Source organism: Choristoneura fumiferana, chromosome 16, assembly GCF_025370935.1.
Source record: "Choristoneura fumiferana chromosome 16, NRCan_CFum_1, whole genome shotgun sequence".
Taxonomy (NCBI): Eukaryota; Metazoa; Arthropoda; class Insecta; order Lepidoptera; family Tortricidae; genus Choristoneura; species Choristoneura fumiferana.
In genome coordinates this window covers 282,584-297,614 of record NC_133487.1, presented here as the reverse complement: position 1 = coordinate 297,614, position 15,031 = coordinate 282,584, and the positions used below count along the sequence as shown (strand labels likewise).

General features: G+C 44.7%; 1 protein-coding gene across 1 annotated transcript in view; it reads left to right on the top strand.

Moving 5' to 3' along the window:
• Tomosyn (syntaxin-binding protein tomosyn) overlaps positions 1–13,048 on the top strand; it is a 446,939-nt gene extending 433,891 nt beyond the window's left edge. Inside the window, exons 19-28 of the mRNA XM_074099246.1 lie at positions 2,802–2,918; positions 3,581–3,703; positions 4,025–4,134; positions 4,598–4,826; positions 5,167–5,275; positions 6,226–6,315; positions 7,774–7,869; positions 8,432–8,556; positions 9,852–10,052; positions 10,711–13,048. Of these exons, the coding sequence (XP_073955347.1) occupies positions 2,802–2,918; positions 3,581–3,703; positions 4,025–4,134; positions 4,598–4,826; positions 5,167–5,275; positions 6,226–6,315; positions 7,774–7,869; positions 8,432–8,556; positions 9,852–10,052; positions 10,711–10,775 (1,265 nt within the window). The 3' untranslated portion in view covers positions 10,776–13,048. The remainder of the gene's footprint in view (positions 1–2,801; positions 2,919–3,580; positions 3,704–4,024; positions 4,135–4,597; positions 4,827–5,166; positions 5,276–6,225; positions 6,316–7,773; positions 7,870–8,431; positions 8,557–9,851; positions 10,053–10,710) is intronic.
• Positions 13,049–15,031: the final 1,983 nt, after the last annotated feature.

The following is a 15,031-nucleotide window of genomic DNA, read 5'->3' as shown; positions in this document are numbered from 1 at the left end:
TTCTGAAACAGTCGCAATTTCTCTTCTTCTTGATTTACGTTATTGTTTCTGTTTCCCTTGTTTTGTTGGACGACATGGCTTGATTTTTTTTTCGACGAATGGACGTTCCGACGCGCCGCCCTCGCGCGCATTCGGTCGATTACAAAATTGTCTCAAAGAGCAGCGAGTCTCGATTTAAAAACTACACTTCACTAATGCTGGTGCTTTTAATTATAGCTAACTAGCCTGTGAATACTAATCTAATCGAATTTGACGACATACTATGCACTCCGGCACGGGTTTGCTTCACCGAGTGTCAATAACTAACAAACTATGTGCCGCAACGGACGCACTGCTCGGTGCTCCGGCTTGTTGCGACCGGCTCAAGTAAGCTGTAGACGTTTAATTTATGTCCTTTTGTTAAGTTTTTTTCTCTTTTCCATTGTTTCTTCTACATTCACTGAATTACTTCTTTCCATTACTGATGATAACATTCTAATTGCAGCTATGAATTTGAAGAGCATATGTTTCTGTTACGCGCACGACCGCGAGTGTTTTGGGTCGCGATCGATTGGTATTTGGCAGTCTACAAATTCATAGCCGCGTTTTCAAAAATTTTGGTCGATGACATCCAAAATAAAATGAGTCTTAAACTAATCATGTTCTTGGATTGGCAGTAACTTCGTACTAAACTTGCTCATTAGCTCATTTTGAAAGTTGAATAAAGTTGGAATGGTTTTGATTTGTTCAGCCCCTTTTCATTTGCCGAAGAGCATGTGTTCAGTTCGAATTTCCGTATATTTATTTTTGATAACTTTCCAATTTCAGATCGGAATCATTTAATAGGTAATCATTGGAATATACCACGCCTATGTCGGTTATTATTTATTACTTTCTAGTCGTTCCCAGTAGTGTTTCATATGTTGTAACCTCATTGCCAACTTCTAGAATGGGATCCTTAAATGGAATACTTGTGTATGTCCGATGTGCCCCGGCGTCCTCGACGCGGCCGGGCCCGGCGCGGCGTGCGCACGCGCGCGGCGCGTCACACACAAGGCCCCGGCCACAGACACGCGCCACAGCCACACGCCACGCGCCACAGCCACACGGCGCCGCGGTAACGCACGCGCGCCGCGCCGGCCCCGCCGCCAACAATGAATGATGATCATGCTTGTAACGTTTGTGGTTTTGTTTGTCGGTACAGAACCACCTATTCCGCAGTCACTCGCATCTATGGAGTACTTACAAATAATGCAACCCAACGGTATCCGAAACATTGCATCAACACTTTATTTATTTCTTACCGATCTTTTATTTTTTTTATTGTTGATCGTTTGGTTGCTTGGACACGTCACTCGGTGACACGTAGCTGTTACGTTAGATTTGAAATTGTGGCTGTGACTGTCTGTCATGTCTCCCCGCACACTCTCGGCCGCACTCGTACGCTCGACTGCAAGTGGCATGACTTCTAGATATAAGACGAAAGGTGACTTACTACTCAAAACTATTTCTTAATCTATCACTTTCTGTTGACGGTGGGCGGAAGTACCGTATGTTACATGTGCATATATCGCGCGAGGCTTTCCATATTGTATGAGATACATGTATGAGTACTATCATTTGTATATTCCTGTTTTGTTTGGGTCGGTATACGCGCTGCTCACGTTGCTTAGTGCCTGTGCGCTGCGCGGGCGCCGGCGCGCGGGCCGCGCCTGACCTCACTTCACTTCACTTCAATCCTTAAATTCTTACGATATCTCTTACCGGCTGTCGAGTACATGATATTATTTTTCTTTTTCTAGCTCGACCACAATGCAAAAAGTTTATATGGCTCGTTTTTGGCTGCCTCTATATACGGCTGTCCTTATGTCTATGTATGCTTACGATACTCTCCTTAATAACGCACTAGTCGCATGCGCCTCGACCGTACGCACCACCTTGGTTTAGCCTTTCTGTTTGATTGCCGTAGAATTGTCTGTCCGTCCATGCGGCCGCTTCGTCTAGTGCCGTGCCTGCTAGAGAGCTCGTGGTCCGTAGCGTGTCGTGTTTGTAGCGCCCGCTAGATGCCGCTCGCGGCCGCCGCACGCGCGCCATCACTCATGCTGCGTTACTTTGCTGATGGTTAACGTAACGTTTTATTTACAACTCGACGCTTCTCATTCATCTTATCATGTAGAGCTGTTTATCAATGTGCTAACTATAAAATGTATTAAATAATATTTAAATCATAAGGTTTGAAAACTGTAAAAGGGGCTGGTGTTTGACTTTTAACCGTTCGTACTGTCGCGTGCGTCTCTGTGCTCCCATCTTACATGAACCATTCGAAGTCAAAATACCATATAAATAACTCCAACTAACCGAACCATGGTCTTGTTAACTAATCGGCATCAACATAATCGACTAACTGTCACCGAAGTTGTGTAAATAAGCTGAGATTGGACGGGCATGCAACCGACTCTTCCGGCATGAGTTTTTCTGAAATATTTTTGTCTATATCTACTAATATTTTTGAAGCACTGTCCCGTGTATGTGGCACCTCGGTTGGTTTCAGCTGATTTCACAACCGCACAAGCCGCTAGCGGTAGCCTGCAAGCCGCAACTGCCACGTAGAGTAGCCGGCCGCTGCTGGCGCTCCTCGCGTTAGCGTTAGCGTCTGGTGAGCACGGTGTCACTAACACCACCTGCACTGACTAATCGATTGTCGCGAGGCGCCAGCAGCGGCCTTGTCGGCCGGCGCGGCGCCGCCACGTCCGCGCGGCGACGCCGCCCGCGCCGCGACGGAGACAATAACTGGTGTGTTCTGTTGGCAACCGGCCGCGTAGACAAGCTGGACAGCTCGTTCTCGCGCTCCCGCTCCAGCTCCATGTCCAGCCTGGAGAACATCTCGCAGGAGGCCATCCAGTGCCTCGCCTTTGCTGACAGCTACACGAAGAAATCAGGTCAGTGCTTACAACTGATACCTGCTAAAGCGTCGATGACACGGGGCTAGTCTACGAGCTATAAGCCAGCGAGTTCGCTAGCAGCTTGTAAACTCGCCCCGCGACATCGACGCTTAATTGAAAATAATCTAGTCGAAGCTAATCCGATTTCCCGTAATATGATTTAACCTCCTTAAGCTTCGTACGCTCTATGAGCCTCTATGCGGCTAATCCCGCGGTATTAACGTGCCGTCTCTTTCTCAAGCGATACCTTGAAGAAAGACGGCGCGCTTAAACCGCGCGGTTGGACGCATAGCACGTACGTAGCCTTAGAGCCAAAGTGTATACTTTATATTTTACTGGATGACGCCTATCAAACTGATAGCGTGATTGTTATAAACCTTATAACAGTACGTAGTACAAAATATTTCCGTACTTTCAACTTTGAAAAAAGCAAAAACTTTTAATTGGAATCAAGATTTATTTGAAATCTGTTTTAATTGTTTCTTCTGAGTGATTGTGTCATAACGTTGCCGTAGTCAATACCACAGAACTAATAAAGAGAAGAATACATAATTATAAATGTAAGTGTGTGTTGTGTTCCTTCCACAATAGTTCTGTGGTAAATTAAATACTAACACCAACGTAATATTCTGAGATGGTGATGTATCGTGTCCCTCTAGACCCGACGACGCTGCTGCCGACGCTGTGGATCGGCACGTCGCTGGGCTCGGTGCTCACCATGATGATCAGCCTACCGGAGCCCGACCAGCGCCACACGCAGCCCGTGGTCGTCTCCATGACCGGTACATTATGATCTTGCCTTTACTTCACCCCGCATTAACTAGAAGTCCAGCCTGTTCATGAGTCCCCATTCAAACTTGCCTATTTGCTCATTTATTTGAGATGTAAAGTCACAAAGCTTTGGGGAAAGAGCTGGCGGTGGTGGGTGATGTCCATTATGTGACCCGCCTAACAAAGCATTAACTTTATTTACAAATTAAAAATAATTCAACTCTGTCCCCAAGTTATATTGTTTAAGTAAATTGTTTCACTGCAATTCTGTCTACATTTATTAGATATTTTTATTTATTTACTTAATATTTTATACGCTTTATTGTTTTCAGGTGGCCCTATTTTCAGGTTAAAAGGTGCAATTCTAGCGATGTCGTTCCTTGACTGCAATGGTGCTTTAATACCTTATTCATTCGAAAGTTGGAAAGATGATGCAAAAGACGTGAGTATACATTGCTATTCTTTATGATTTGGGTTGGGCTTTCGATTTTGAATAATCTTCCTCTGAGGTCACCAGGCTTATATTTTTACAGAAAATCAACTATTTTAGTATTCTTACTTTTATAAACTAGTGTAGCCTCCAACCACACTTTCTTTACCGGTGAATCCGATTGAATTTATTACGATATCCGTTGGAGTCGCTAAAGGCGTTATACTAGGGAACTCTTTATTCTGTTCAAACACTAACAAACAGCGTGACTGCAATACTATTAAATTTATGACTGGTCTTTAGTTTCATATCAGAATACAGTTTCAAAATTTACCAGAACATACCGAATAACCGCAAATAAAAAGATTTCACATTAGGATTGTATGTCGCTAACTTTGCGAAAAATGTAATGTAAGTTCGAGTACTCACCCTGACAAAGTATTACTGTTTATTCGGAATCACTTGATGATTCCAGGTACGGGAGCGTCGGGAGCGCACGCCGACGAAGCAGGGCTCGAGCGGCAGCGGCAGCCGCATGAGCCCCACGCCGGGCGCGGACGCGGGCGCCGGCGACCGCCAGTTCGTGGTCATCGCCTCCGAGAAGCAGGCGCGCGTCGTGGCGCTGCCCAGCCAAAACTGCGTCTACCGACAACAGATCGTCGACACGGACTTCGTCGTTAAGGCTGAGATTGTTAGCTTGAAAGGTACGGTTTAGACGCTCCGCTACTCCAGTTTTATGTGGCTTGGCAGTGCATGTTCAATAGTCACATGATATCTTATCTTCAGAGATAAGTTAAACTACCTAATGAACAGATTTAAAATAATGCGGTCATGAAAGCTACTATAGAGTAGGCTGGGCTACTTTTCAGCCCAAAATAGTACAAAGTTCCCGCGAAGTTGCGGCCGAGTGCTTGTAATAAATATTTATTGGTACGTTGTTTTGTTGAGGAAATTACTGGCGCAACAGGTTACATATATCGTCCGAGCAACAGACAAATGTATTTTAACTTCGATTTTAATGTGTTTTACTTGTACGTGTTTCAGATAGTGTATGTCTTGTCAATTACCTGTCGACGGGTCACCTGGCGGCGTACAGCCTGCCGTCGCTGCGGCCGCTGGTGCACGCCGACTTCCTGCCGCTGTCTGAGCTGAGGTGAGCCCCCCGTAGCCCGCGCCGCGGCGCCGCCCGCCCCCGCCCTCCGCCCTCCGCCCGCCCCCGCGGCACGCCGGCGGCGTCGCGGCCCGCCCGAGGGCCCCCGGCCTGGATGTCGTGCGTCGCGTCACTCACGATAGATGTCACGTGACACACCACCTAGACGATTCTCTGCACCAGACGAAGGCACTAAATGATAAACGGCTTCTTTTGTACTAACTAGTCTTACCTTAGTCGTTCCTGGCTTCGCAAACTTTCAGCATGAGAATGCTGTTTTTGAGCTAACGATTTGTCATTTTTACGGTTCTCGCATTCATTGTCAGCCATCAGCCGGGACCACGCTCTGGATTATTTGCTATTTTATCATTTGGGAGCCCGACGACCGACTTCCTGTGACTGCGCCGCGCGCCGCGCCCGCGCCGGCGCCGGCGCCCCTCCCCGGCCGGCCCCGGCGCGTGCGCGGCGCCCGCACCGCCACCGTCGCGCTACCTCTGTTCACAACGTAGACCGAATCGCAAATCTATCGAGCACCACCTGTGCTTCCGATATTTGGCACTCTTCATCTATTTTTCAGTTTTAAGAGATAAGACGCTCCCGTCACACATTAGACACACCTTGGAATCGCGGTTCCAACGGACATATTATCGATATACACGAGCCCTGCTCCTACATTCTACCGCGCGGTGCCGTTGTATATACACCGCCCTCACCGCCCGACCATCTGACCATCTCGTCAACGATCATTGAATGTCGACCTAACACCGGATGCTCTGCTAACCGACCTAACGACTAGTGTGTGACCCTGCATCGCCCGTCTCGTAGTACACTTACCTTAGTACAGGACGCGGCGGGGCGCGCTGCCTCCCTCCCGCCTCCCGCCTCGCCGGGGGGGAGGCAGGCGGCCCGCCGCGTTGCGAGCGCATACTGACGGCTGTCTGTGTTCCTGGTAGCTTCCAGACACAGTCCAAACAGAGGGGTATCGTAGACCCAATGCTCTCCATATGGGGCCAACAGCTCATTGTTAACGAAGACACGGACCAGTAAGTCACCGACACACAATGACATGCGTTAGCCATGTTCCGCCACCTGTAATGTGGAACTCACTCCGGCCTCTGTTGCGTCTCTAGACGTGTTTGTTCATGTGCGTTCAGCTTGGACCCTTCCCTCCCTGTGTTTCGGTAGTAGCGGGGCCGGCGCGCCGCTGACGCAGCTCCCGCGGCGGCGGCGGCACGCCGGCCCGCGCGCGCTGCTTGCGACTGTGCTTGGTAGTTCCCACTCAACCCACGCCCACGCCCACGCCCACGCGCGCCGCTCCGGCGGTGCGCTCACACACACCCGGGTGCACCTCACATACTCTACCTACTCTACCCACACTGTTGTACCTCTTCTACGGTATCCACACGAATGTACCTACACCGTTTTGCTGTCTACTGGCTGGTTCTTGCTCTTTCTGTTTCCTTCTCTTACCTCAAAGCTTAAAGCATGAACGCTTCTGGACGTTTTCTATTTGATTGTATGTTTAACGGGAATGCGATTAGCGGTCATTTTGTCTAGATCGAGTTGTTATTTAAGCTTACATGTTAGATATAAATTTAATTTACTAGATTTCATCACTAACGGATTTGAGGATGATTCAAGGTGAGACATTTTAATATTCTGGCGCTGATTGATTATTTTTATGACAAGTCCTTGAGTAACGTCGTACTTGAAATATTAAATGACTCGGGATATTTCATAACCATTTTTAAAGTTGTACATATAAAAGTCCTAAATTTGACCGTAAAGGCAAGTCAATTAGTTATAGTCAACGATTCAACCAGTCAAAACATCCGCTGCAAATTAGTGACACAAAGATATAGATTTTCTTGAAGTGACAACTAGCTAAGTAATAGCCCCTTTGACAGAAATAAAAGACCAATTAGAGCTATTACGAAAGTCACCTTATTTGAATGTGAAAAGATGTCATTACGCCGTTAACTAGTTAAATTCACAATATTATTTCTATACGTCCTAAACCTGATAAAACTTGAAACAATTATCAGAACTTCTATCCGACTACATCTTTTCACCTTTTTAATAAGAATATGAGCAGTGTCAGCTCACGGCAACAACCGCAATGGGGAATATGCATTTTCTTTATTTGCACAAGTATATCTTATATATTTGGCGAACCAAGTCGTGAAAGTAATTTTTAAATATCTTTAAAAAACACGAAGATGTCGACGTTTAAAATTGGCAATTAAAGAGAGAGATCATACAAGGACTAGGACGTCATACATAAGTATACTACGACGACTATAGAAAGTCCATTCATTTTTTTTCTCAAGAAAGTGATGGTACGCGACTTTCATTCGCTCTCGTATCTTCTTTATTTTTGAACGTGAAAGTTAGTGCCATGCGTATTGCCTATTAGCCGATGTATCGGTGTGGTTGCGCGTGCGCGGCGGATGTGCTGGCTGGCGCGGCGGCGGCTGGTTTGACGCGGGTCCGTGTTGCAGGATAGCGAAGACGTTTTGCTTCAGCAACCGCGGCCACGGGCTCTACCTCGCCTCGCCCACTGAGATACAGAAGTTCACCATCGACGCTGAGTTCTGGTGAGTGTGGAGTTTCGATTTTGATACTGTCAATTACCGCCACACACGAATTTACGACAAGATTGGGTTCAAATATGAAAATAAACAAAAGACAAGCAAAATTATTTTAAAATTTCATTCTGACGGCGTTCGAAGTTATTGCGGCCAGTATTTTTTTATATACAAGGCATTGTTAAGTTTGCAGAATAAAAGCCCTTATTTTGAAAATTAATTAAAAGTTTTAAACTTTTTAAGCGATTGCGAAATTATGCCTTTAATTTGTTTATTTAGTTTTGCATAGCTGCTGAATTTCACCAGAGTGCATTCTGACCCAGTTCACACTTCAACTTAGATAGGGTAGTCGAACTGGTATTATTTTTCCTGTGGATATTTTGTTGATAAGATATTTGTCATTTTTGAATGTCCATTAATTGGGGCATGTTTTTAATCTAGTAAGCTAAACAGTGGTCATGTATTTTTTTTTCAATGTGATATACATTTTCATGCAATTTCTTGCGGGGAAGCGAGGAAAATATTGTAGTTGACTTTGCTGCTGTGTTGGCTAATTTCATGTGTTGTGCAGCGCGGGGCTGAGCGAGATGCTGGGCGAGCTGTTCCTGGCGCGGGACATGCCGGAGCCCCCCAAGGAGGGCTTCTTCCGCGGCCTCTTCGGCGGCGGCGCGCGCCCGCTCGACCGCGAGGAGCTGTGTGAGTTGACGCTCCGACTATATTTCCCCAATGAAAGGGTTACTGATAAGGTTAATTTATCTCTAACTAACAATCACTATTACTATGAAAGATCCTTTCGATCAGCATCATAAAATACGGCATGTTATTTTTTATCGCATTTGACCTCCGAGTCCCGACTAAGACAAGCGATTTTTCAGAAATCCAGAAATGCTGAATTTATTGTTTTTAAAAATTAAGGAAAGTCTCCTTTACACAGAATGTGCTATTTCCAATATTTAAGATAGTCGCCATCCATGTCACATTGGATCTTTCCACCCTTTATGCGTAAGGTCTATTAAAGTAGTCTAGACACGCGGTGGCGTGACAAGCCAAGTTCAAGCTAACAGAACTGGCGAGCAGCACCGTGTGTAATTTTACAGAACCATTTGGAGCGACTTTTGACCCCCTCATAACTCAAAAACTATTTCACATAAATCTGTCAAATTTGACTCATTTATTGAGATTTGTGAGATACATGTGTGCTCTAAATTTCATAAACACACCTCGAACGGTTATTTAGATATTAAACATCCAAAAATCGTAATTTTTATCACTGACTGACCTGTAGATCAAAATTCTAAACCAGTTCCAGATGACCTTTGGCGTCCAGATAGGTATTTGGGTGAATATAAAGCGAGATAGGATTGATTGAGGAATTTAGAAACTAGTACCCATAGTTCATCATCCAATGATGATCCAAATATTAATGATATAGTTGATTGTTCCTGTGCGCTAAATGCCAAGTGCCAAGGTGCCAAGTTCAATGGTCAGTCCTGAAATTATTTTATAACAACTTAAAATATAATTTCTTCTTATAGGATAATATATTGAAGCCTATGGTCGGACTTGGACTTGGCTAGTTTTTGTATACAAATCATATTAGCTCTCGCAAGTTTTAAAGCTGTAAATTCTGCATGCTGGCAGAAACTAGCCATCGAACATGGGGCTCTTCCATGATTGTTTTAGTAGGTACTTAATAATAATTCGTATATGAGAACTAGCCAAGTCCGAGTCCTCAATATTATTATCCTGTTATAAGAAGAAATGATATTTTAAGTTGTTATAAAATAATTCCAGGACTGACCATTGAACTTGGCACCTTTTCACTTGGCACCCATTTAGATCTCATTTCTTTTGACGTTAAAGTCAACAATCAAAGCATATATCTTAATATTGAACTTGGCTATCATTTCACATTTATGTTTTGATGGGATAGATCCTACAGTATTATTAAGTACTGTAGTAGTGAACGGCTCGGTGTTGTGTGTTTGCAGTCGGCGAGGGCAGCGGCAAGCCGAGCCGCACTGTGGCCAAGCACATCCCCGGCTCCAACAAGGAGGCGCTGGAGCAGCTCGGCGCGCGCGCGTCCAGCGCCAGCAGCGACGTGGCGCGCGCGCACCTGCTGGTGCTAGAGCGCGGCGACAAGCTGTCGCAGCTCGAGGACCGCACCGAGCGCATGTCCAACCAGGCCGCAGGTACCACGACCGTCATCATACCAGCCGTAGGACGAACAGACGAACACTGTTGGACATACACCCAAAACGCCACGAGCCTAGCGCGATGATAACAGTTAATTACTGAAGCATAGATTAGGGACTACAGATGCACCATTTGCAAGGCGCTACAGGTATTATTTAAATTTCATTAGCCTATTTTCCTTTGCCGAAAAGCTAATAATAAATATCAATTTGAAGGTTAGTCAAACTGACAAAAAAAAACTGTTACGGATTTTTTTTAAACGACAAGCAAGTTTCACAGCCGAAATTCCTCTTTGACTCCGTAAGCATCAAACTAAAAGTTATTTGAATAATACCTATTTGTTGCCGGATTACCTATAGCTCCCGATATTTCGATGATCACAAGTGGCGTGTGTTTTTTTGTTGAGAAATTTAAAAATGATTATCGTGAGGAGCATGTCGATAATTATCAGCCAGCAGGGCTACTACGAAACTCGAAGTTCGTGTCGTGCGGTCCCTCTCGCTCTCGTATTAAATAGTATGTGTCAGAGGGACCGCACGACACGAACTTCGAGTTTCCTAGTAGCCCTACTGTACAGCAATACAATGAGGTACAACGTGTAACCAGTAGGTACTGTAGCAGTTGTTTGTACAATAAAGCTTTGTTTGTTGGCAGAGTTCTCGTCGTCGGCGCACCAGCTGATGCTCAAATACAAGGACAAGAAGTGGTACCAGCTGTGAGGGGGCGCGCGCCCCGCGGCTCGCCGCGACCCCGGCCCCCGCGCCAGCGACCCCGGCCTCCGCCGGCCGTCGCCCGCTAGAGCTTAGCTACCGTAGAGATCTTATGAACCTAACTTTAGACTCCCTCAGGCGCGACTCGAAATGAATGAACGCACAAACTCGTCGACCCCTCGCGCGGCCGCGACGCGAGTTCAATTATTCCGTGCCTCCCCCCCCCCCCCCTCCCCCCGGGGCCGCTGTACATACGTAGCGCCGCCGCGACCCTTCACGCGATGTCGATGTGATAATGTAAATAATCGAAAGCATTATGAACTATTGTATTTAACTGTTTTTATACAATGCGGTGGCCGCAGCGCCGCCCTCGCCGCCTGGCCGCGTGGCCCCCGGCCGCCTGGGCCTCCTTCGGCTCCTCTCGTTGGACCCTGCGCTCGTTTGTGACGGCTAGTTGTACATTTTATAGATACGATGGAAGTAACAAGTGAACTTTTAACTAATATAATGGATAACAATAATGATAGTCGACGATGTTGATCTGTATAAAGTATTAAGTACATAATAAATAAAGAGATACTTATAAAGATTGGAAAATTAAGCATTGGATGACAATAATTTTTGTTACACTCGTCAGTTCGTTTCGGTTGTGGCCGCGCGCGCCGCGGTCTTCGATACCTTTACGTTTCGCCCCGACATTTGATTAGCGTGTACTAGTAAATTAAAATTATATTATTGTTAGTGTTTATATAATACACCAGTGGCCAGTGGCGTAGCCGCGTCGGCGCCTATACAAAGAATAGCAATACTACGTGTGGGCTACCAGCCTAAAGTAAACCAGACCAATCGGTGTCGTGTCGGTGTTGCTAGCTAAACAGATATAAGTAATAAAGCGATAACTCTCTCGTGTAAAGTACGCCTAGAGCTGTCGCCGGGCGCGCTGCGCTGGCGCGCGCCCGCGGCTCCGTGTATGCAGCAATAAGGGTGCGCCCGCGCCGCCCCGTGTCTCCTCTATTCAGTACTTCCTTTGGATAATGGTTTTTCGTCCAATGTCATTTAATCGCCTTACTTAGCTTGGATTTTATACTCTCTATAGAGATGCTAGTTCGGTTTAGTTGTACGTCTTAGTTAGCGTGCGTCTGTCTTGTATCATCAGCCGCATAACGTTGGATGCCAAAGGTTTGTACTGTTTTGACGCTGTGTTATACATACTTGTTACACGATTTGTAAACGTATTTTAGTTTAGATTTTAATAGTTGTATTTCCGTTTGTGCAAATATGACGACTAGTCCGATATCGTAACTGTTTTAACCAGATTATTTTGGAATAGAGCGGTATACTTGTCGGTGAAGCCGGGTTTTACTTGAAAAGTGGATATTTTCGTACAGTTTAGCCAGATGTTACATTTTATAGAGGACGTTGAGATATTTTGACCCCCTCCCCCTCCTGTACCTGCCGCTTGCGTATCACGCCCTCATATCAGTCGATAAAGGTCAGAGACTCGCTCCCCTATCAATCTCTCCTAGAGCGTACGTTTTTTATTTTCACATTAAAACGGATTAATGTTAAGAATATTGTATTAAGCCACGAAGCAGAAGGTTGAAGACTATTGTAGTATATGTGTCGTCAGTTTACCGCGATTATTTGGCGAGTGTAAGTCCGGGGTGACCTGGGAGTTATCAGCTGTTTGGAGGCTCCACTTGGTCCAACTCGACCCCTGTCGCACGCCAGGGGGCGCCGCAGCCCCGCGCCCGCGACCCTACCGCCCTCTGCAACATAATCCTCAGCGTCCACGCTTAGTCAGTTCGCCATACGTCTAGTCTCGTAGGGTCATCCCCCCACGCCTCGGACCTCCCGCTCTCGCCGAGGCTGTGCTGCACTAGTGTAAAAAGGACAGTTAAGTTTTCTCAATTTTATTAAATTGTTACGCAGAGTTAAAGGTTATATTTAGTAGTTCTGTTCAGAAGCTGAGAAACGCTGATAATTCATTTGGAAATTATGGGACTAAATTAATATAAGATTGTAAATAAATGAATAAACAAAAAAAAACTTGTGGCAAATTATTACTTGTTAATCTGTAATAATGGTCGTCGATTTCATTATTTTGTATCGATTGAACGACTGTCTCCTTTTTTAAACGTTCGGAAATGAGGAAATTATAATACTATAACTATACATATTGTATATAAAGGATGCTGTTGAATTATATTTATTATTTAGTTTGGTAGATGATTATTAGTCATTATATAAATAAAATATGAAAATAAAATATTATCGAAATACTTTGTTGATTTTATTGTTTTCCCTCCTTTGGGCATGCGACCAACATCTTTACTCCCATAAGATTCAGAATGTACTACCGCAATAGATCGAAGATAAACCCCTCGTATGTGGGAACAAAAAAAATACTGAATTCTAGTCTCATTTGTCACCGCCACCAGCCAATAAAACAAAAAGATAGCCTTAAATTTGACACGGATCCGTGTCTTAAGCGTACGAGGATTAGAGCGCTATCACACGCTATAAAAAAATACTACACAAAGAGCGAATGAATGAAATGAATGACTAAATGTCAAAATCCTGCTGTCACCTCAACTCTGGTGGCACTACCTATATTACATATTTTTACAAACAGTCGCTGTTCTGCCGTAGCCATTATTGTGGCACCAATATCACTTTTCGAGAACTTTAAGAAGAACATCGTTTTTCCATTTTCTATTTATTATAATTCTGCTGCTTTTGTCACATCTAAAGAATTTATAACATAGGTACAAGCTCTAAGCAGACTCTTTTATCTAAATGACAGCCAAATTCATAAATTCGAAAAAAAAAACACCAAATGTATTGAGCAACTTTTTTAATAAAACTTTTAACTATGATATAAATACAATAGAATACATTACGAGCATTTATTATGTCTCGGGCGTACGGGAGCGGCCGGGCTCGCAGAGGGGGAGGGGAGTGGGCCGCCCCGGGCCCGGAAGGCACAGTTCTCGTTTACACGCGGACCTGACCGCATTGACCTATACCACGCAACCATGTGAACGCATCAACTCTTGTATGCACAACAGAAAAATTTATCGAACAGGGAGGGTTTCTTGACAAGCGAAATATCGCTCGACGCTCGTTTCCAGTGTCAAATCTGGTCACGTGACATCTAGCGATAAAGCTGAAAATGTTGAGCTTTATCGCTGGAAATAAACCTCTTGAATTTCGGCAAAAACACTAGTATTTATTTATTTCATTCACTCCAATTTTATTTATTTGTACCACTGCCACGAACGCTACTAAATGAGATTAAGAAATCAGCTTCCAAGGCCAAGATCTTTCCTGCAAGAAGCCATCTTGTCACCTTTTTAGTCGCGGGAAATTCAAAATCCCCTTCAAAATGGGGTCACGTGACCAGATTTATCGCTGCAATCGAGCGACGAGCGACTGCATGTGGCCGCACCTTTAGTATCGAAGGTCCTCTTGACGTTATAGTCTTGCTTGCGATTGGCTCATTTAGTTATTTAACCATTCACAAACGTGACGGTAAATGTCAAAATTGTCATACGAAGCTCTCTATAGTAACGCCAACTCCTGTCACGAGACCCTTGTTGGAACCAACGATTATTTTGACGCGTGTGTCGCCGGGTTTATAATTTTTCCTTTTTTTTATACATGTTGTCCGTGATTTTTAAATTAAATTCTGCTAGTGCCAGGAGGAAATTTGTTGGTGTTATAACACCAATTCCTGTTCGGTACAGTTGGGTTAAGATGTCGTTTACATGATTGCTACCTATATTCGACAGATCAAATTCAGATATTAGAATAGCCTGCCTAGTTACTCAATGGAAACATGTCCCCTGTCGACACCGGTCAGTTATTGGTTATTACAAAATATATGTCATAAATAGTGAATGTAAACTAAGAAAAAACGGTGATCGCTTTACATTGTCATTTAATACTTTCACAAGTTTGCCCTACGATGTACCGAGATCAAAATATCCAGCGTCCAGAAACTTCCTTTACCACGACACCACCCCTAAAATTGAATCTCGGTTGTAGCGCTTAAACTTTTAAAAGCTATCACTTACAGCCGCCTTTCTATTTTTTTGTGATGTAGGAAATTTTATAATAATAATAAATCACTTGGTCGATTACACCAGCGTTTATCAAACCATTTATCAAACGTTTATTCCACCCGGCACCCTGGCCCGGTTATGTCAATGTTTCCCCATGGTGACCCACCACACGTTTTGGAACCCTCCTGTTCCTGGGAA